The sequence below is a fragment of the Lactuca virosa genome, chromosome 6 (assembly GCF_052849685.1).
Source record: "Lactuca virosa cultivar CGN04683 chromosome 6, Lactuca_virosa_CGN04683_v6, whole genome shotgun sequence".
Taxonomy (NCBI): Eukaryota; Viridiplantae; Streptophyta; class Magnoliopsida; order Asterales; family Asteraceae; genus Lactuca; species Lactuca virosa.
The window spans coordinates 221773626-221796819 of record NC_136431.1 but is presented as its reverse complement, the minus strand read 5'-3'; the positions used below and the strand labels follow the sequence as shown (position 1 = coordinate 221796819).

General features: G+C 36.1%; 3 protein-coding genes across 3 annotated transcripts; 1 reads left to right on the top strand and 2 right to left on the bottom strand.

The window, feature by feature from the left end:
* Positions 1-549: 549 nt before the first annotated feature.
* On the top strand, positions 550-1815 carry LOC145122326 (uncharacterized). The gene has a single exon (XM_079057942.1). The coding sequence runs from the start codon at positions 550-552 to the stop codon at positions 1813-1815; it is 1266 nt and encodes a 421-aa protein (XP_078914068.1).
* A 4667-nt stretch (positions 1816-6482) lies between these two features.
* Positions 6483-9264, bottom strand: CYCA1;1 (Cyclin A1;1). Its single transcript, XM_079056480.1, has 9 exons — positions 8833-9264; positions 8153-8462; positions 7927-8063; positions 7753-7845; positions 7533-7666; positions 7257-7443; positions 7029-7178; positions 6801-6935; positions 6483-6701 (listed from the first exon to the last, which is right to left on the bottom strand). Exons 1-9 carry the CDS (start codon positions 9022-9024, stop codon positions 6630-6632), a joined length of 1410 nt encoding a protein of 469 aa, XP_078912606.1. The 5' UTR covers positions 9025-9264; the 3' UTR covers positions 6483-6629.
* A 9832-nt stretch (positions 9265-19096) lies between these two features.
* On the bottom strand, positions 19097-22269 carry LOC145122325 (uncharacterized). The gene is made up of 5 exons (XM_079057941.1): positions 22096-22269; positions 22011-22018; positions 21661-21892; positions 21176-21545; positions 19097-19344 (listed from the first exon to the last, which is right to left on the bottom strand). Exons 1-5 carry the CDS (start codon positions 22267-22269, stop codon positions 19097-19099), a joined length of 1032 nt encoding a protein of 343 aa, XP_078914067.1.
* Positions 22270-23194: the final 925 nt, after the last annotated feature.

Below are 23194 nucleotides of genomic sequence, written 5' to 3'. Positions count from 1 at the left end.
TCATCCGACGTCCGTTTTCGTCTGTCTTTTTATCGTTATGCTACTATTAACGAGATATTCTATTCTCATTTAGGTTGTGTCGGCTAAAAATCGCTCGATCTATTATTCGAATTTCGGGCTGCATACTGCTAAGCCGAAACTTCGAAAAATCATAACTTCCTCATATGAAGTCAGATTTGGGCGTTCTTTTTACGCACGCTCTCGGTTTAATGTATTCTACGAATTTCGTTTAGATTGTTAAGGCCAAATATCGCTCTATCGTAAATTCACTATTTACGTCGCGCTATGTCGTGCCAGTTCTGTCGCGAAACTTCGACGGGTCATAACTTCTTCGTTATAATCGGATTTCAGTGTTCTTTATATGTACGGAAACCTTGTGACATATACTACAACTTGGTTAAGATTATTTATTCTAAAAATTCTTCTATCAAAAAGTCATTTTTGACGCTTATCGTCTCTAAATTGACTAGCCCGGATCTACAGGCGTTACTGGCATGGACAGTGATAGATCCAGGAACAGAGAAGAATGAGGAAAAGGATTAGCTTGCAATGGGTTTGATTTATCAGGCAATTCCAGAATCTGTAATTATGCAAATTGGAGACGTTGAATCCTCAAAAACACTTTGGGATGCGATCAAAGCTCGTCATGTTGGGACCGATCGAGTGAAGGAGGCCCGCCTTCAAACCCTAAGCACTGACTTCGACATAATGAAGATGACGGAATCAGAATCTATCGATACCTTTGCTGGAAAGCTGTCCGGAATTGCGTCTCAATCAGCAGCACTTGGCGAAACAATTGAAGAATCGAAGATGGTTAAGAAATTTCTTAAATCCTTACCGAAGAAGTTCATTCATATTGTATCCTCTCTCGAACAAGTTCTTGACCTGAAAACTGTCGGATACGAGGATGTTGTTGGTCACCTGAAAGCTTATGAGGAAAGGTTGAAGGAAGCGGATGACGGTGGAGAAGGATCGAAAGCCCTGTTCGCCGATAGTGGAGCTGCGAATCGGAATTGGAGAAGAAAGGGGAAAGGAACGAATGGAGCGACTTGGAATAAAACTCACGGGTCTAGTGGATCAACTGGATTCGGATCCGGTGGGTTATCTGGGTCAGGCGGGCCCAAAGGGACTAATAAAGCTTCTCAAAGTAATAGGCCCAATAACCAATCCAACAACACTAATGACCCAAACAAGAAAAATAAGAATGAGAAGGATCGTTCAAAAGTTATCTGTTACCGGTGCGATAAATCGGGTCACTTCGTGTCTCAATGTCCGGACTTAATTAAAAAATTACAAGAAAGTAATTTTGTTGAATATGACGATACCGACGAGACCGTATTTTTACACGAGACCGTATTTTTAAACGAAGAAAAGGTGATACCGTCTCGATACGACTCACAAGACAACGATGTGTGGTATTTGGATAACGGGGCGAGCAATCACATGACGGGAAACCGGTCATTTTTCTTCGAACTTGATGAAGGCATAACCGGGAGGGTTAAATTTGGAGATAATTCGTGTGTAAAGATCAAGGGAAAAGGTGCTATACTTTTCCAAGGAAAGATAGGTCAACAAAGGCTGATGACGGAGATTTTTTACATACCGGAGCTCAAGAACAATATTATTAGTCTCGGACAAGCAACCGAAGTCGGGTGTGATATTCGAATGAAAGATAACTATTTGACCATGCACGATGCCGATAATTGCTTATTAATGAAAGTACAAAGAACTCCAAACCGCCTTTATAAAATAAAATTACAAATTGGAGTACCTATCTGCCTTCATTCGAGACTAAGTGAAGATACATGGCGATGACATGCAAGACTTGGGCACATCAATTTCGAGTCAATGAAAAAGATGTCCAAAAAGGGTCTAGTCAAAGGGTTACCCCAATTTGATCATGAGAATCAATTGTGTGAGTCTTTCTTGGTGGGCAAGCAAACAAGAAAGTCATTCCCGACTATGACGACATACAAAGCAAAACAACCATTGGAACTAGTTCACAGTGATTTATACGGTCCAATCACGCCGGCAACCAAGGGTCAAAATAGGTATATTTTTACACTAATTGATGATTTTTCACGATTTATGTGGATTTATTATCTCTTGAAAGGAAAGAGTGAGGCGTTTACACACTTCAAAAAATTCAAAGCTTTGGTGGAGAATGAAATTGGAAAGCCTTTGAAAGTGTTTAGAAGTGATCGAGGAGGCGAGTTTACTTCTCTCGAGTTTAATTCTTTTTGTGATCAAAATGGAGTCAAACGCCACCTTACCGCCCCATACTCTCCACAACAAAACGGAATTGTGGAACGAAGAAACCGAACACTTTTGGACATGACACAAAGTATAATGAAGGCAATGCATGTTCCAAACTACTTATGGGGAGAAGCGGTAAATCACTCTACAAATCTAATCAATCGAGTTTACACAAGAGTCATTGGTGATACAACTCCTTACGAAAAGTTGTATAAAAGAAAAACGAATTTAGAAAATGTTCGTATATTTGGGTGTCTAGCACATGCAAAAGTTGAACCGGTTAATCTAAAGAAGCTGGATGCAAGATCAAGACCACTAGTTCATGTTGGTTCCGAACCGGGTACGAAAGCTTATCGATTATCTAACCAGGTAACACAAAAAATAATCGTGAGTCGAGACGTTATTTTTGATGAAACCAAAGGGTGGGATTGGATTAAAGAAGCAGGAACCAACAATGAAGAACCGGGCTCATTCATAATATCATGGGACTATCCGAGAGTCGAGGCGAACAACAACCAAGGAAACGATGTAAACAATGATCCATTGAACCGATTGAATCGGATCACGAGATGGGAGACGGAGCGGAAGTACAAGATAATGAACAACCAAGTCTGGTAAATAATAATGTTCAAGAAGGAGCTGCAAGTCAAAGACCCTTGAGAGCAAGAGTACCTCCAAGACGATTTCAAGATTATGAGCTAGATCTTGATAATCTCGAAGAACTCCTTCTAACAACCAGTGACGAGCCGTTACCGGACGAAGAAGAGAAAAAAGAACCAGAGTGGGTCAAGGCCATGGATGCGGAAATCAATTCGATAAACAAAAATAATACTTGGACTCTTGTGAACAAGCCTATGGGGGTGAAGCCAATTGGACTCAAGTGGGTGTTCAAATTGAAGAAAAATGCAGACGACACCATTAATAAATACAAGGCAATGTTAGTTGCTAAAGGTTACGTGCAACAACCCGGTATTGATTTTCAAGAAGTATTTGCCCCGGTAGCTCGAATCGAAACCATTCGGTTTCTTATAGCCTTAGCCGCTACTCATGGGTGGGAGCTTCACCACTTAGATGTTAAAACAACATTCTTACATGGAGAATTGAAGGAAACCGTTTATTTATCGCAACCGGAAGGCTATATAAAGAAAGGCAACGAGCATAAAGTATATCGCCTTACAAAAGCACTATATGGTCTAAGACAAGCACCTCGAGCATGGAACATGAAGCTTGACGGGATTTTGAAGAGTATGAAATTTCAAAAGTGCATGAGAGAACCATCGGTGTACTGGAAAAGTGAAGGATCTAACTTGCTAATTTTAGCAATTTATGTTGATGATTTATTTGTCACAGGTACAAATTTGAGCATGATCAAAAGGTTCAAATTAGAGATGTCCAAGAACTTTGAGATGTCGGATCTTGGAAGATTGACTTATTACCTTGGCATTGAAGTTAAGCAAGAAGAATCGGGGATCACTATAAACCAAGAAGCATATGCTAAACACATTTTAAAAGAAGCTGGTTTACAAGATTGCAATCCGACCCACATTCCAATGGAACCGGGAATTAAGTTGTCAAAGGCTGAAGATGAACCCAAACTCGACCCAACACAATATCAAAAGGTGGTAGGATGTCTTAAATATCTCTTGCAAACAAGACCCGATATGGCATATGCGATTGGAGTTGTCAGCTGATACATGCAAAGTCCAAGAGAATTACATGGTGGTGCAATCAAACACATTCGAAGGTATTTACGAGGAACAACGGGATACGTAATCAAGTACCAGAGGATGGGACAAAGGCGATTTATTGGTTATAGTGATAGTAGCCACAATGTTGACCCGGATGACGGAAAAAGCACAACCGGTCACATTTTCTACTACGGGTCATCTCCAATTACATGGTGTTCGCAAAAGCAAGATATCGTTGCTTTATCATCTTGCAGGCGGAATTCATGGCAGCCACGACGACCGCATGTCAAGCAATATGGCTTCAAGATTTGCTTGGAGAAATCATGAACAAAGCGCAAGAGAAAGTGATTCTTAAAGTTGATAACAAGTCGGCTATCGGACTAACAAAGAATCTCGTCTTTCATGGAAGAAGTAAACACATTCACACGAGGTTTCACTTCATTCGTAATTGTGTTGAAAATCAACAAGTGGAGGTTGAGTACATTCCCGGTGAAGAACAAAGGGCGGATATTCTTACCAAACCATTAGCTCGAACCAAGTTCAAGGAAATGTGGAGCTTGATCGGGATTGAAGACGTCTCTAGAAGGACTTAGAGATTCGGGGGTGATTGTTGGAATCCTAAGTCGATGAGGACTTGGAGACCAAGCAATTTAATTTATGGCAAGTTGGTCATAGTTTCCTAATTGTATTATAATTCAAGTCGGTAATTAGAATTCATATATATATATATATATATATATATATATATATATATATATATATATATATATATACACACACATTAGAATCGAGTTATGATTGATGATGTAACAAAAACTAGTTGAGTTTTGAGTTATTTTCTCAATTAATCAAAGAGTTATTTTGGTTATTTGTGTTTCTTGATCTTGACACTGCACATAGAAGATCTGGTTGAAGCCTATATGGAGAAGTGGAAGAAAGATAAATGTGGCTAAAAGAGGCACAACTTAAAGTAGACATAACTTTTGAACTGTTAGGAGTTTGGGGATGTGCGATAAAATGTCGAAAAGCTATCGTCGGGCCGGAGCTCCTTGACAGGCGCCAAAGGTGACACGCCCCCGATCCCCAAAGTTCATTGCCCCGCCCGTGCCTCCAACTTCAGATTGCCCCCAATTCATGTCCATTTTCGTGATTTATGTGATAGTGTTTCAATAAAAGAATAACCGTTTTTCGTTCTTTTCTGAATTTCATGTTTCTATTTAAGAATTTAATTAGAAGATTTTATTGTCAACTTCAACTTCCCAAAATTGCATATCTGCCAATTTTAGCCCGATCTATAAAGCGATTTTCGTAAGCCTTTGATAGGCATCTTGAAATCAATAATATTCATCCCTTTAAATAAGTGTTTGTTCTTGCTTTCGTTATGCGTCTGGATACTAATAAACTTCCATTGATGATGGTAATTCCACATGACCCGCAACATCTTTGTGGCACATATTTCTATGAATGACACACTTGACAATATAAGATGTACAAGGCTCGCTTCACATGACTTGTGTTTGACTTACTCAGTAACAACATTTCCCGGTGTATTCACTCCTCTTTGAATGTAATGCAATATCTCACTTTATGGTTAGCCCAAATAAATTATAATTGGCTATATATTGCCAACAATATATCATATGGTCACGGATGTATTAAACTCTTTACGCCAATCTTCATGATGCAAATGATCAAAACGAAACTTTGAAGCTCTATTGTTGATTTAGTACAGTATTTCATATAAAAATTGATCTTTCAAAAGAGGCTAAATGGTTAATTAGGATCTTAAACATATAAGATTTGCAGGAAGTGATAACCAAATGCCTATGAGATACTTAGATCAAACCCATAAAGCAATGTATGGGGTTGATCGTCCTTACTTTTAGAGAATTACAATTACAATAGCATCAGAATTTGGGATGTGGAAAATAGAGATAACCGGAAATAGTTTATAGAATTGCTTGTTGATGATATTGGGGCCATAATGAATGTGACTTGCCATTAATGATCGTCCTTGGAGATTACTTTCAAAGAGTCTACATATTACTACTTCTGTGATCATGGAATTGTCTTTTGGACATGTTTTGTTAAAATAAGGGACATGATTTTTGGACATGTTCTGGGAGCAACCATATCCACTACTGAAGCAAAATCCCATTCAAACATGGAAAATTTGAGGAATGCAAGCCAATCAACATTTGACCATCTTATATGAAGAAAATGAAGAATTTTTTTCAAAAACATTTAACGCTTTTTGTATTAACATTTGACCCTTATTATGTAGATATTTGGCTGTGATTCCAAAACGTCAAAATCAACCAATTTAAACATGTTAAAACAATAAAATCAGTGAGTGAGGTTTTGAAGAAGTTGTTGAGTAGACACATCAACAGTTTTTTTGAATAATTTATGAGGATTTTTGTTGAGCCTTTTGTTAGAAAGAAGAAACTTATTTAGCTGTGATCCCTATTTAATTTGTTTCATTTCTACTTTCTTGATATTTTCTTCAAGATTCGATTGAGAAACAATAGAATGAAGTAAGAAAAAAAAACATTCATCTATTCATTGCATTAGTAGAACACAATTACAAGTAGCATGTTGGTTGGATCTATCCAACAGAACATTGGAAAAAAGACTCCTGCCACTGCTTCTGCTTCCTGCCTCTGTCATCACACCTTCACCTTCTTAGCTGCTAATGTTCTCAAAATACTCCACCGGTATTGACCTAGGACAATGCTTCTTCGCTACAAACTTGTACTGTTTCACATCAATCAAAATTACCAAATTAACCCCGAGTCATCATAAGATCCTAGTTTTCATTAACACTGGTAATACAGTAATTTTACAATTACACACCTTATGTTGACTGTACTTTTCCCTGATTGCTGGCAAACTAGAATTGGGGCATTCACAAACAAGAGTATGCAGAGCCTTCACACATTCACTCAAATCCGATGGCTGATACCGAGTATAATGCCTCAATGTCGAATCCTGTCCAATTTATTATCCAAAGTTCGAAGTTAGAAACAACATAATAAAACAACCAAAAAACGATTATAGTAATATAATAATAATGGCACATACCCAAGGTTTCTTTGATGGAACAAGTACAAATCTTGCTAAAAAGATGGCTGATGCAGCAACAAGGGAAGGAGCATAACAGAGCATGTTATACTCGAGAAGAGATAACTCGGATATGTAGCTTGCCAAACACTCTAATTGCATCGAAGGAGCCTGTTTATATTTTATACCATATCAGTATATAAATGCAAAAAATTATTCTGTAAAGTTTTTATTCATTGAGATTTATACCTCATTTACTCCTTGAGCAGCACGAACAAATCGCCTCAAGAAACATCTCGATGTTGGGGCAGTCATTTCAAACTTCAAGAAATTTAGAACCGAAGATTCCATTTGCAACACCTCATCTTTGAAGTATGTATTATCAGTAATGTAGCAGAATTCTTCCACTTGTGGTGCACAGATCTCCTCATACTTCCTGAAAACAAGTTCAAATTTTTTAATACATTTTCAAAACAAAATGTGCATATAATATTATGAACAAAAAGCAAGAAACATGTCTCTTACGAAGCAATCATCATGCAAGCAACTCCAAGCAATTGCAATCGTTGTCTATCCATCAAATTGCCAGAAAGATATCGGTCAATATAGTTAATAGTCAAATACAATGTATCGGGCACCAATCTGTACTCTTCTGCAACCTAAATTCATAACATTTTATATTAGTATTAACAAAAGTAACAAAATTGCCAAAAAAAGATGGGATTAAAATAATGTCTTTTATTACCTCGACAAGCCAGTCTATTAGGATTGCACGCATGCTGGGATTGATATCTTTCTGAACTTTCTCCATGAAATCAATTGAAGGTCTTTTCTTTGCCTAAAATCACCAATAAAAAGTAATTAGAAATCAGCAACTCAATCACAAACGGAATTAGAAACGATTAAAACAATAATGCACCTCGGATGCTCTAAGGTGTTGATAAATGTCACACGCCATAGTTGCACACAACTGTGGATCCATGAAATCAACATCAAGATCGACAATCTTGTCATTTGTCCCCATCTCCATAAGTATCTCTCTCTTGCATACTGTTCCTAAAAAAACCAATTTGAAAATTTTAATCTACAAGAAAACGAAATTGAAAAACTACAAACTGTATAATCACAGAAGCCGAAATCAGTACCTGTTGTTTCAGTATGATCCGAGATGTTCAGTTTACTGCATGTTTTCCTCTCGATTGACTCCATTGCTGCAATGTCATTGTTGTCGATGTATTCAACATCTGGGCTGTTCAAAGATTCACATGTGGACATTGTTTCATCCATGTCGGATTTAGATGGAGACACGTCCATTTTTGACTGAACAGGAGGAACGATTGCATCTTTTCTTGATGTAGGTATACTCTTAGTTGAAGCAGTTGGTTTCACGTCGGTTGATGATGAGAAGATACTTCCATATGAGGCGCCATTGTTGTTGACAATTGAAGATCCCTTCTGTAGATGCAGTTTGTCAGTATTTTAATCAAATTTAAATTGTACATGTTTTAATTTGAAACTTAAGCATTAAAATTATTGAAATAAGACAAAAAAGAAGTAGGGTCGATTTTGAATTTGAAGGAACTGTGGTCGTCGTTCTTGGAGGAAACAGAGCATTAATAATGTATGTTAAATCAAAAGAAAAATTCCGTTGGTAAGAGATTATGATTGTTTATCAAGAAATGGATCTGATCATCAAAATTCTCGTTGCATAACACTGATTGACAACATACTCAAGAAAATCAAACATCATTGCGATATAATGAAGAAAATGAAAACCCCATAATAATAGTTTAAAAGAACGTGAAAGAATGAAATTATGTTTTACCAAATTAGATGTGCTTTTTGAGATGTTATGAGAGGTGGGTCTTTGATTCGTGACGTTAGCGAGAGCAGGACGTTTCTTGGCCATGTGAGGCGGTAAAGCCATTGATTTCCCGACGGCATTCTCCGACGCCTGTCGCTTTGCAAGTGACGACGTCGTTCCTGAAGCTTTCCGATTGTGTGTTACCGTCGACATCACTCAATGCAGCAAGAAAACCGGAAAAGAAAAGAAAGAAGAAAGGAACCCTAGAAACAAAACCCTAAAATTCAACGGCGTATTGGTTTTGAATTGACAACTAGAACAAGAAATTAAAACAAATCCAAGAAAACCCAAGTGAATTCATGTGATTTAAAATCAAAGTATCCGTTTGATTTGCTCAGAACTGAAAAGGGTTAACGAATTCAAAAAGCAGAGTGACTGAGTGAGAGAGAAAGGAAGAGAGAGAGTTATTTAATGGTATTTTGAAGGCGGGCAAAGGGGATGATTTGAAATGAGAATTGATCTTGGCCGTAGGATGAGAAGCAGGTATTCGTTAGGAGCGGACAAGGAGGCTCTTGTCTGTTTTCTTACATTGGGCTATGGAGGAGTGGCCATTTTGTATTATTTTTGGAAACATGAAGGGCTGAATATGTAAATTTTTGAAGACATTGGGTTTCACAAGTGTCTTTTTATAAGATTTTGAATATTGGGCTTTCTGATTGTGTGTGTCACTTTGGCATGTGGGTTTTTTTTTTGAATTCGAATTTGAACGTTGGTCCTTGTCACAATATTTTAATGGATGTATTGCTCACTTCTTTTCTACTTCAAGTATTTATTACGACTACCCTTGTGTTGAAATAGGTTTCAATTATTAAATTTAGGGATGTTTAAAAAATGTTCGAATCCAAATGTCTAATTTGAAATCTCATATAAATATATGAATTGTAATTTTCAAATATATTGGATAACCAATTACCTGAAATTTGAAATATATATGTTTTATTTTTATTTTGGAATTTGTGAGAGAAAACCATTAATATATATAAATTGAGGAGTTGGAAGTTTCAAATGGTTTATGTTGTAATTTTAAAAAATTTGGAGATTTTAAATATATGCGGTGCAAGGAAAATGACATTATTTTTAATAAATATTAGGTGAATTCTTGCACGTTGAACAGAATATAATTACATAGTTAAAATATTGACAAATATATATAGTTCAAAATCACTATTAGTCTTAGTAACTATAAAATAATAATTTTTATATTAAATTGATAAAAAATATTATAATTAATGTGAACCATGTCATAAAATAAACATTTATTGGAATCACATCATCATAATATCTATATGTGGGTTTAGTTATAATCCGTGGACATTATGGATAAGAAACTTAAAAAATAATATATTTATAGTAATACTTAATAATTGAACAATGATAATAAAATTTTTAATAAGTCATAAATATAGATGTTTTATCAGTCATTTCATAATGATATAATGATTCTATAAAATTACGAAAGCATAGTGGTTTGAATATCCGATCGGCAATTTGCATTTCTAGATATGTTAGAAAAATATCATTTTTGTAGAATTTAATCAAAATTAAAAAAAATGATATAAATAATAAAATTGTACAAAGTTTTTATAAATTTCTAAAAACTTCTTTATACACAACATTGAATGTTTTATTTGATAAACTACCATCCTTATCCAAAAGGGAAAATGACACATACGACCTATGAACTTTATAGGGTTTACCCTTTTAGTCACTTAACTTTTTTAGTGGCTTTATGAGGGAACGAATTGTGTTGCAACCTAGCAATTTAGTCCCTTTTTACTTATTATACCCGATAACCATGCCACATCGTCCCAATTTGACACATCATCGATGACATGTCGAAATTGTATTTACGTCTTGAACCCAAACTGTCACAACTAGGAATTCTGATGCTTTGTAAACAATTAACAAGGATAACATTGTAATTAAAACTTGAAAGCATGTATGATGCTTATTCAATGACAACAAAATTTCATCAAACACTCCATACAAACGCTCAAATAGTCTACTAAAGGTTGGAAACCCTAGAAATCTCGGTTTAAGTCCATTATGGACTAGGATTTCCTTATTGGGCCTAATGGGCCAATAAACTTCCAATGTGACTATTTTAGGCTTAGAACTCTTAAATGGGCTCTCATTGGACCCACTCTCATAAGACTTAACCTTTTTGGGCCTTATAAGCCTACAATGGACTAGCTTACCTTTAATGGGCTTTATTGGGCCATAACAAATCCAAATAGCTTTAATAGACTCAAATCCATTCCTTTATGCTAAATTGGGTCGTGAACTACTCTAAAGGCCCAATGGGCCGAAAATTATCAAATTGGGCCTCATATTATGGACTCAAGCACAAAAGGCCCAAGCCATTCTCTTCCTTCTCTCTCTCTCGGCCCAAGTAGAAAACAAAAAAAAGGGGGAAATTAAGGAAATTAAGGAGGGTTAGCCACCTCCTTATTACATATTGGACTTCCATGCAAGTTCACATGTCTCAATGCATCCATCCCTTCACTTATCTCTCTCTTCTCTTTCTCTTCTTATTACTCACGGCCGAAGGTAGTAACACACACACACATACCAAACTCCATTCCAATACTATCAAATTCTCTCAAGAACCTCTCCATTCTTCCTTCAAAAATTCGAGACTTGCTTACATGCCAAGAAGATCTTTCACTCATAACACAAATCTTTGGTAAGTTTTTACTTAAATCCAAAGTTTAACTTCTATATCTCATCAAAAATCATCTTTTAGTTCATTCAAATTCATGATCATACTCCTTAGAAGCAATCTAAGCGCAAAGACTTCTAAAGAAGCTTGTTAGGCCGAAAAATCTCATCATTTTCATCCTTTCTTCTTCAAAACCGTGAACATCAAAGCAAGGTGAGTTCATACCCCTCTATTTTCAGTTTTGCATATGATTTATGGGGGAGAATACAAGTAAAATGTGAAGATCTATGTGTATTTGTATGTTATGTGTGATTTCTTGTGTTTTTGTGGTAAATATGTGCTAAAAATGAAAGATATTTCGAGATCTATAGTTCAAGAAGGAAAAATATGTGATCTAGGTCATATTTCACTTAACATGTCAAGATAAACTACTATACAAGCTTTAAAATAACACACTACAACATAAAAATTTGTTATTGGACTATTTTTGATAAATAAACAAAAGATGGGGAAAAAGATGTCATTCACAGTTTCTACAAGGATCAAAAGGTCAAAACAGCCAAAATAAGAGTTTTTATAAATATTAGGCTTTTTAAAGGACTAAAAATGTAAATTTTAGCCTAATGGGCTAAAATTTGGGCTTTTCGGCTATTTAGGCCCAAAAATGCGAAAAATCAACTTCAAGGGGCTGAAATGGAAAGTTTTCTCAAAACAGGGGCTATAAACGTAAATAAACCTATTTCAGGGGTTAAAATGGCCTTATTTATCAAAAGGGACTAAAAATGCAAAGATTTTGGATTTTGGGTAAAAAGTGTAAAAATTGCAAAAAATGTGGATTTAAATGCAAATCTTTTAACTAAGGGGCTGAAACTGTCCAAAATAAAATTTTGGGCTTACAACATTATTTAATTAAGTGTTTAGGCCAAAAATGTCAAGAAAAATAGTTCAAGGACCTAATATGTCATTTTTCGTAAAAAGGGCTAAAAATTGCCAACTTTACCAAAATAAGGGGCTGAATAGGTCAAACTAATATTTTTGGTCAATTATGTTAATAAAATAATTGGGTCAAAATATACAAAACTTTATAACTTATGGGTTTTAAATAGAAAAATAACTATTTTTATAAATCTATGAATCGTTATAAAACAAACTGGTGATTATTACGACATATCGATTAAACAACTTCGCAACACTAATACTATACAAAACAAGTAAACATTCTAATTGTTGGGCTTGAGAGATTCTAATCATGCTTATTGGGCCTTCGTGACCCATTAACATGACTTTTGGGCCCAACCTAAATAATACATGTTATTGGGCCTCCTGTGTCCCAATTACATGCTTAAGGGACCCTCAATGGCTTTTACATGCTATTGGGCCTCAGTGGCTCATTGGCATTGCTAGTAAGGTCCAAATAAATCTTATGCGAAATGGGCCAACGCGCTTTTCGTATACTCGGCAGCCTTAAATAACATACGTAATTAGTAGGGCCTAGTAGTCCTCTTCTCATCGTCTGTTAGACTTACCTTCTTTTCATGTAAACTAAAATCAGGTCATTAATCAAGGTTAATCAAATTCATGTTGATTAAGTGAGTAATATCGGGTGACACCAATAAGTGTCGGTCGTAGTCTGTAGTTGTAATCAAAGTCTCCTGGAGGGAGAGCGAGAGTTTGTGTATAGATCTATACGGGGGTGACTCCCCCACACCTAAGTTGTTCGCTACAGTTAGACTCGGCCAGTCTAGGGTGACAAAATCTTAAGATCAATTATGGTGTTTATTAAAATGCCAAGACAGACGAACTAGTCATTATCATGCATGGTTATAACGACTCACATAGAAATCCAATACCATCTAAGTAATCAGGGGAAATCATATTCATTCGTTGTGACGATACAATAATACAAAACAATCATAACATCTTATCGGAAAACATCGGGTTTTCCAGGGAAACCAATCTTACTCACTTGTACTTTCAAATACTATAATAACAAACTTCTCATTTATACACGTTTTGAAATCATTCACGCATATACTTACAGGATCATCACAACATTTTCATGAAAAGTCTTATTACAGAAAATATCGGATTTTCTGGGTTTTACGAACGACATAAACTATTTTACATCAAACATACTTATGAACTCACCAACATTATATATGTTGACCGTTTTCGAAATAACTTGTATTCTCAGGTAATCGTTAGAACGAGGAAGCATCCAGTGTGTTGAAAGTTTCTTTTGTAGTTGCTAATCACCAAACACTTTATATTTTGGGATCATGTAATGTAAACCATGTACTTGATGTAAGCAATGCCAGTTGTACTATGTAATGTTTGGTGATGAATGTGTTGTGTTTCATGTATATTTATTGTGATGATATTTCAATTTAAGTCACGCGAGCCCTCGGACGTTTCCACCATCTGGTTCGGGGGTGTGACAGGTTGGTATCAGAGCTCTGCTTATAGTGAACTGGCATATCTAACCACACATTGATATGCAACTATGAACCCAGCAAGGGACTAAATAACTCTGAACAAAACAAATAAAATGTGCTAATAAACACTCTTACTTGTGCGACTTAGAAAAATGAACATAATAACAAATCAAAGAAGATAATTGGGAGAACCTGACATCCCGGTTAAGCCAGGACTGTTCACAGTTGTATTAGGGATGAATGTAGCCTGATCAACTACATTTCTTCGTAGTACAACTATCATATGCCCTGGAACGATCGCGATGGTCAGTAAACCTAAGGCATACCCTATTGTTAAACAAGAAGAGCGCATCAACCCAACTTTTTATATATAAATAACAAATCTTGGGAGTAATAATAGTTTATTTATATACCTCCTTACGTGTTCCCCCTCACAGTCACCATGGAAGAGGAGCATCAGGGCATTCAGTTTCATCAGGGCATTCAGTTTCATCAGGTCTTAGTGGCCCACGGAATGATTGAGGACGACCCCGAGGAAGAACAAGGGGGAGCACACGGCGTTGGACCCGACGAGTACACGGACACAGACTACGAGTTTGATGGGATCGATGACGATATGGAGGAAGAAAGAGGCACAGACGAAGCCTCCGTCACACCACCTACTGGCGAGACACAGCAGAACCACCCTGCCCCACCAGGAAATCCCGTGAGAGAGAATCGTTCTCCGGAGGCTGAGGCTGCCGCACTACGACAACAGTTATTCGCCATGGAAGCACGAGCGGTGAAGGCCGAACAGGGAAGAGATGAAGTCATTGGAGAGATGACTGAGATGGCCCAGTTGTTGGCACAACACTTCGGTATATGATCTCGCTGCCACCGTTAGGCGCTTCCTAGGGTGTTAGGACCAGCTTTACCCTACTAGTGCTATGTTCCCTTATGTTTGCTATGTACTACCGACTCCATGTTTAAGTGATTACACTACTCATAGAGTCGTTATGTTGTCGAACTTTGTACCTCTATGTATGCTCTTTCGAGCAAATTTTCATGTATCAAAGTATGGATATTATTAGTGAAAAATATTATGTGTTTTATGGTGATGTTGTGACCTGCTATGTGTTTTATACTATTATTGTTTGGTGTGAATCTATGGAAACAATTAGATACAAAAATCGATTCACGAAATTCTCAACTTAAAAACAATACATACTCAACATCTTTCTGTTCTGTAACAGCAAGATGCCGCAGAGACCAAACCGCGGAAGTAACCAACCACCGACACCACCGAAAGTCAACTCAGCTGCGTTTCAAGTAGCTGTATCTGCTGCAGTCACAGCAGCCATGGCGCAAATCCACCAAGGGAACAATGGCGGAGGAAACGGGCAGGGAGCTGGAAGTTCAAACAACGGAATAAATCAAGGACCTACCAAGACATGCTCTTACAAAGACTTTACCAACGCCAAGCCACGAACCTTTAATGGAACGGGAGGTGTCATAGCCCTAAAGAGGTGGATTGAGAAAATTGAATCCGTCTTTGAAATTTGCGGGTGTCCAGATGGGTGCAAGGTCAAGTTCGCAGCATGTACCTTTGTTGATCAAGCTCTTTCATGGTGAAACGGTCACATAGAAGCCATGACCTTTCCAGTGGCAAACGTGATGCCCTGGGAAGAACTGAAGGAATGATGTTGGCAGAGTACTGCCCTAGAGGCGAGATACAAAAGATGGAACAAGAATTGTGGAACTTGACAGTTCAGAACTCCAATATCGACGCATACATATCCAGGTTTAGCGAGCTATCCCTTCTGTGTCGTGAAGTAGTAGGCATTTTTTTGTTGACTTTGTTCCTGGGACCACATGAAACAATTAAACTTTTTAAACCATTAAAACATGAACCCCAATGTTTGTGTGTGGGGACATGGGACAAAAGAGAAGAATCTAATACCCATATTTGTAGTTGCCTATAACCCAGAAATGGAAAACAATGAAAAGTGCTTTTTTGTTGTATTTGTGATTGCCCACTTTGGATAATTGCCTGGAAGAAATGAAATACCCCTAATGGGTTAAGTCAAATACTAAAGTTATGACTGAAATACCCCTAGTGGGTTAAGTCATATAAGAAATATTGCCTCTAATTCCCCTGATGGGTTTAGTAAAATAAAAAATAATGACAGAAATACCCCTATTTCTTTAACTAATTAAAATGAGAGTAATACACCTTAGGGGACTGTATGTAATTTAACCTCTTTGGTTGACTAAAATACCCCTACTTTAATAATTACTTGAAATAACATACACCTATTGGATTAACTCATTCGAATTACTAAATTACCCCTAAACTAACATTCACATGCCCTCTTTAACTAATTAAAATGAGACTAATACACCTAGGGGATTGTATATAATTAAACTTCTTTGATTGACTAAAATACCCATGCTTTAATAACTACTTGAAATAGCATACACCTATTGGATTAACTAATTCAAATGACTAAATTACACCTAAACTAACATTCACATGCCCTCCTGAAAAAAATTCAATGACTAAATTACCCCATACACACTAATATAAATAAGACCATGCATATTATAAATACAAACACGCATCCAAATATCAAATGTTGAGATTGTTATAACATACATCAACATAGAAAACATAAATTCCCTTGTTCAATCCACATAACAGACACACAGTTAGAACTGTAATTAATCTAACTTCATTGGCGATCCAACACTACTACTACCTTCACCTTCAACTCTTTTAGCAAGATTTAGTTTAAGAATTCTCTCTGACTTTTTCCTCTTGCTTGGTTGACCCATAGTATTCACTTGCCTAACAACTTGGTTAACCCTGCCCAGTTCCTCAGCTTCATTAAACCTAACCACTTGCTCAGATTCGTTTACCCTCACCACTTGCTCATATTCGTTTACCCTCATAACTTCATTAGTTTGTGGCTCAACTGCATCACCCATAACAACATCTTCTCCACCCCCTTGTATATTCACTGATTCTTGTGTTTGCATGATGTTTTGTTTCTTTGTGACATTAGTTTTAGGAGGCCTTGGCACTTGAGTGCAAGTGGTCTTGTTGTGCCCTTTCTCTTTGCATATGCCACAAGAAACCTTTTTCGCTGCCTTTGAAACAGTGTGTTTCCAGACCTTTCAGAAGCATCCCTTATTCTTTTGACTGTTGGCCTGCTTGGCATTCTTCTTTTTAAAGGAGGCAATGGAGGTGTAAAGTTTGTTGAAGGCCACATGTTCATCCCATTCATGCCACTAATAGACTTTTTGTAGGCATTATGGAAGAAGGATGCCAGGTACAATGGGTCTACATATGGCTCATCAGGTGTTACGTTTAAAAACACTAATGTAGCTACTGAATGAACACAACCATACCCAATTAGTTGCCATAACCTACAACTGCATTCCTTTTTTGTGACATCGACAATGTATGACTCGTCCATTTTCCTTGTTTCAAACTTCATACCCCCACACGACACAACCTGTCAATGCCTACATAAAGTAATGCAAATTTTAGAGTTGACAGAGGTAAGGTATGTATGAAAAAAAAGTGTGCATACCTTTTCTCATTTCGGAGAATATTCAATCTTGTTCTGATGTTTGGACAAACAGAATAACGATTCCATCCTTGACCTGTGAGTTTCATAGTGACCATCCTTTGCATCACACACACACACACACACACATATATATATATATATATATATATATATATATATATATATATATATATATATATATATGTCCTCTAACATGTTGATAATAGGTTTCTTCCTAGCATCCAAAATAGAACTATTAAAGCTCTCTGAAAAGCCATTCTCCACGGATTCACATGATGAATGGTGAATTCTAAAAAAAGCTAGAGACCAAGTCTTTGAATCTCTATCCATAAGATGCTTAACGGCTTCAGGATTAAACTTTTCAATATCTTTCATGGTTGTGTTAAAATGTGCTTCAGTTGTTGCCTTGCTTGCTCTCCAAAACAAATTTTCAAACTTGGCTCCACTAAACCTCTTTCTAAAATTAGCATATATATGCCTAGCACACTGCCTATGTTATGCTGCTGGGAATACTTCTTTGACTGCCTCAACCAAACCCTGCATATGTACCAGTAATAGGTGAAGTTAGAAATGTAAATATTTATTATACTATGTTAAATATTTTACAAACATACCTTGTGTTGATCAGAAATTAAAACCAAACCACATCCTTCATTCTACCACTGCAAATCTTCTGCAAGATTTTCAACGAACCATTTCCAATTCTCCTTGTTTTCCACACATACAAATGCCCAAGCAATTGGGAATATTCCATTGTTAGCATCCCTACTAACAGCACAAAGTAACTCACCTTGGCAAAAAAATTTCAGGAAACAACCATCCAAGTTAATGATCCTTCTTCACCCTCCACTCCACCCCTCTTTGACTGCAGCAAATCATATGTAAATCGTGCTGAAGTAATTCTTACCATCAGGCATTGTATCCATAAAATTTTAACAGTGGATCCAGGATTTGATCTTTTAATCTCCTTACCGTAAGACTGTATTCTAGCATAATTTTCTGCAACCATGTCTTCAACTAGACTCAATGCATACTTATTGGCTCTCCTACACTGACTCATACTTACGATAATGCCAAAAGTGGTTTTCACCTCCTCTCTTAGTAATCTCACACTCATCTTCTGATTGTTGAAAATTTGTTGGATAAAGTGGGTACGTATCCATCTATACGTAACAATTGATCCGAATTTCAATTTTTTTGAACAATTATGGTCACTAATAAGAGACTTAATTTGAAAAGACTTATCATCACTCATCCATGAACCCCAAACCCTAAATGTACATTTTCCATCACAATATTTGGCTAGCAACCGTCTACTATCATTTTTCACAAAACATAATTGATAACCATTTGCAACAGCATAGTTACAGATCATGTGTTTCAATTGTTTAGGACTCTCAAACCTCATACCTAACATAAGTTCCTACTCCTTCCAGTGTAGCTTTTCATTGAAAATATTTGGCAACTGAGGATAAACATCTTCGTCGTGATCCATGGCTTCTTCCAAAGGGCCACCCAAAGCTGCATTCTCACCCATGTCGACATCAGGGCCATTATCTTTTTTTGAAAAAATGAGGGTTTCTATGGTTATCCTCATCTTCATCAGCATCCACATCCTCAGCCCCATGGTCATCCTCATCCTCATCCTCATCTTCATTTTCATCCTCATCCTCATCCAAATGCCCTGTCTCAATTTCTTTAATTAGTCCTGCACCATCAAGAACTTCTTCCACTATGTTATCAACAACCTCTTCATTGTGTTCTTCTAACCATTCCTGCATGGTAGTATTACCAAAATGGTCTACATACATAGGAAGTATAACAACATATTCATACGTTATTGCTATAAAATCGGCATAATCCAATTCATTCGAAATTAAGGTCAGAACTTTGGGAAAATGAATATATGGTTGGCAGTAATAGAGCTTCACACACTTTTCTCCAATGAACCTTTCGATAAATTCATAACACCCGTTCTTGTCTATGCCTGCGAAATCGATGTCTGACAACCTCTGAGTAATCCCCCCGGTGTAGCGTATGGGGTATTTTGCAAAGATTCCTTGGAAATGCACATCGACTTGGATGAATACAGGATCCATGTTTTAGGTTTAAGGAGACAGAAAGAAAGTAAGGCTTTATCGAAAGAGCTGGAAGTGGTGAATGGTGAACAGTAGACGGGAAAATATCTCATTTAAGTAAAACTATTAATAAATGACATGGCATACACAGTCAGCAAGCCAAGGGGTTTAAGTAACACATGTGGCAGGAATATGACCGACTGACCCCTTCACAATTGAAATAATGACGTAATTGACACGAAAAAATAAAGTTCGTTCCCTCATAAAGCCACTAAAAAGGTTAAGTGACTAAAAGGGTAAACCCTAGAAAGTTCATAGGTCGTATGTGTCATTTTCCCTATCTAAAATTAATAATTTTAATCTCTCTCTACTTTGAACTCTGGATAAAGCAACATACAATTGGCCATGTGTAAAAACAGGATCCTTGAGAAACAAACCAACATTCGATACAGACTGTCATTGGCTCTTATTAATTGTCATTGCAAAACATACAACCAATGGAAATTGTCTTCTTTGGAAATTGAACGGGATCTTGTTTTCAGTAGGAGTTAAAGACATTCTTGGAATAAAAGTCTGGTTTCGAATATTACTTCCAGATATGATAATTGCCTCAATAGCACACTTGTCGAAAGATTTTGTTGGATTAAGTGTCTAAGCCCATAACTATAATTGGTATAAACTTGAACTGATAGTAGCACAATCCTTTTGGGTTGTCCTCAAACCTAGCAACTGGACATGATGATTTTTTGAAATAAATAATTTATTAATATATTATGAGAATAATATATTAATTAGAAATAGTAATACTTAATTAATAATTAATCATAAATTAATTGGAATTAATTTTGAGATTAATGGAATTAATTAAAAGTGCAAGGTCTAAAGTGCAGTTGTTCAATAGTTGAGCAAAAGGCTCCAGAATCTTCCAACAAGAGGGTGGACGGTTTCTAAGGGATAATCTAGGGTTTCTAGATTATCCCATGTGGATAAATATAGAGCTGGATAATTACCAATTTGAAATATTATTATTATATTTAGATTAGGGTTATCCAGGGCATCTTTGTACCACTATATAAAGGACCCTATGCCTAATGATTTCGGTCACTCATACTCTTAGAGAGCTAGGTTGAAATTTTGTCCTCCTTCCTCCTCTCTCCATAATATCTTTCTTGCTTGTGTTGGATGTGAACCATTAAAGGCACGACGCTTGTGGTGCTTACTTCTAAAGCTTAAACAAGATAATGATCATTGTTATTTGCTATAATGACAATAAGGTATGTAATCATAAAACCTTTTATGTGTTTTTCAAAAATTACCTAGGGTTTCTAGGGTTCTTATTTTGATGTTCATAGTTATAGGTTAAATAGTGAAAACATAGATCTTGTTTTAGATTGCATGCACACTTAAGAGCTTTAAGTTTGTTTTGTTATGCCTAAAACCCATCATATTTGACCTATAGTCTAGTGCCATTGCATAAGCCATTTTTCTGATCAATTTTTATCAATAACATAAATGGAACACCGACTTTTAAAATGAGTTTATGGTTTGGCAGACCTGAGACTTTAAGACCATTTACAACATCTGGTGAGTATAAATTTGCATCAAACTGATCATGAACAAACTCAGATTGGCAGAGGCTATCTGAACTTAAATATTCTTTTTGCCCTCTTGGAATCAATTTTAGTAACTGATCATTTATTTCTTGGACAACTTCATTATTGGGAGCAAGTATTGCTCTTTCTTGAAAATAACCCGCAATGTTGAAGTTTTCAAGAATTGAAGGATATACAAACTTGATTAATAAACCTATAGGATCACATGGATCATTAACAAGAATATTTTCTGGAATATCAACAATTGCTTCACCATCATTCGGACCACCAAGATTACCTTCTCCTATGTCCAAAATACAGTTTGAAAAACCCTTTATTTTCTCAACAACATATGTATCGCTTTCAACAGTTAACCTCATGTTTTTTTATTAATTTATGGACTTTGCATTGTTGCCATAAATACGAATAACTTAAAGAAGCGTTAACAATGTTTTGTCTACTGCCACCCGGAACAACAGGTAGAATTTGTCTGAAATCACCTCCAAAAACAAGCACTTTCCCTCCAGATGGAATATTTGAGTTTGTAGGATCGACAAACTGTAATTTATCCTTCAAAGTTCGATCTATAGCTTCAAATTTGTGTACCATGGGTGCTTCATCCCAAATGATCAATGAGGCTTTTCTTACTAAACTGGCAAGATAACTATTTGGATTTATTCTACAAAAAGAATCATCAATAAGATTTATGGGAATTATAAACCGAGAGTGTGATGTACTGCCTCCATTCAATAATAATGAAGCGATCCCACTTGAAGCAACATTTAAAAAAATCTCACATTGGGAACTAATTGTTGCAAAAATTGTCTTCCAAAGAAATGTCTTACCCGTTCCACCATAACCATAAATAAAGAATACACCTACCTTATTATCTTTAACCATAGCCATGATATCAAGAAAAATGTTGTGTTGCTCGTCGGTTAATGAAACAAAGAGCCGATCTAACTCATTCTTTAAATTTGGTATGTCATAATCTAGCTCCTCAGTTATCAAACGATTGTTTGAAGATGAAACTGAATCAGCATCTGGGTAAGGCATCTGTCTATAGTTCTTGAGAATGGAATTGTGTCAGAGTAGAATTTGTCCTATCTCAAACAATGTCAAGTTTTTAATTTGATTTTCGTTTAGTGATAAACCAGTACGAATAATACTATATTAGTTACAACTTATTAAAAAATATATTAAGCGGGACTTAAAATGTAATTGACTGTATATTGGAAATTTATATGATACAATTTTAATAATAATGTAACAAACATATAATACCCAGAGACTTTAATCTCTTTTGTTGAGTATAAAGAATTCCATCTGACATGTATTCCCATGTGTTTTCCCACGCAATCTCTGGTTTACACAAATTGTTGGACAATAGCATCGTAGCAAATAAGAAACGTAGATAAAACTAGATCCATAAAGACTTGCTTCCTTAATTGCATCTATGTATTATTTGTCATCATCCAAAAGGCCTAGATTATAGCATGCATCTTTAAAAGAAGAAAATATTTCACCATTGACCGTGCAAATTTCTTCGAATGATTTTGGACCTTTCATTTTATTTAAAAGAATTCTTAAAAAATATGCTTCGCCAAGATTAGGTGAAATCGAGTGAATTCAACCAATAGAATATCCAACTTTCCTTGGATCCAAATTTGAAGTTTAGGTTTCCAAAAAAAACTTTGTAGGAAATTCAACATATGTAAGCTTCCGTACTTTTTTATTGATTTCATTACACTTTCATCCAAGATGTGAACATTGAAGAAGCAACAGAAGGTCGGTCAAGAACATCTTCAATATCATCGTCTGCCTCATCTACAACTTGTTGTTGACCAGGCAGATGAAAATGTAGTATAATCACAACAAGATACCTATAATGAACATCATATTTAAAAATCCGCCATGATGCTTCACATACAGATATATATCTACAATCATAGTATTCTTTGATTTCATCCACTACATTGTT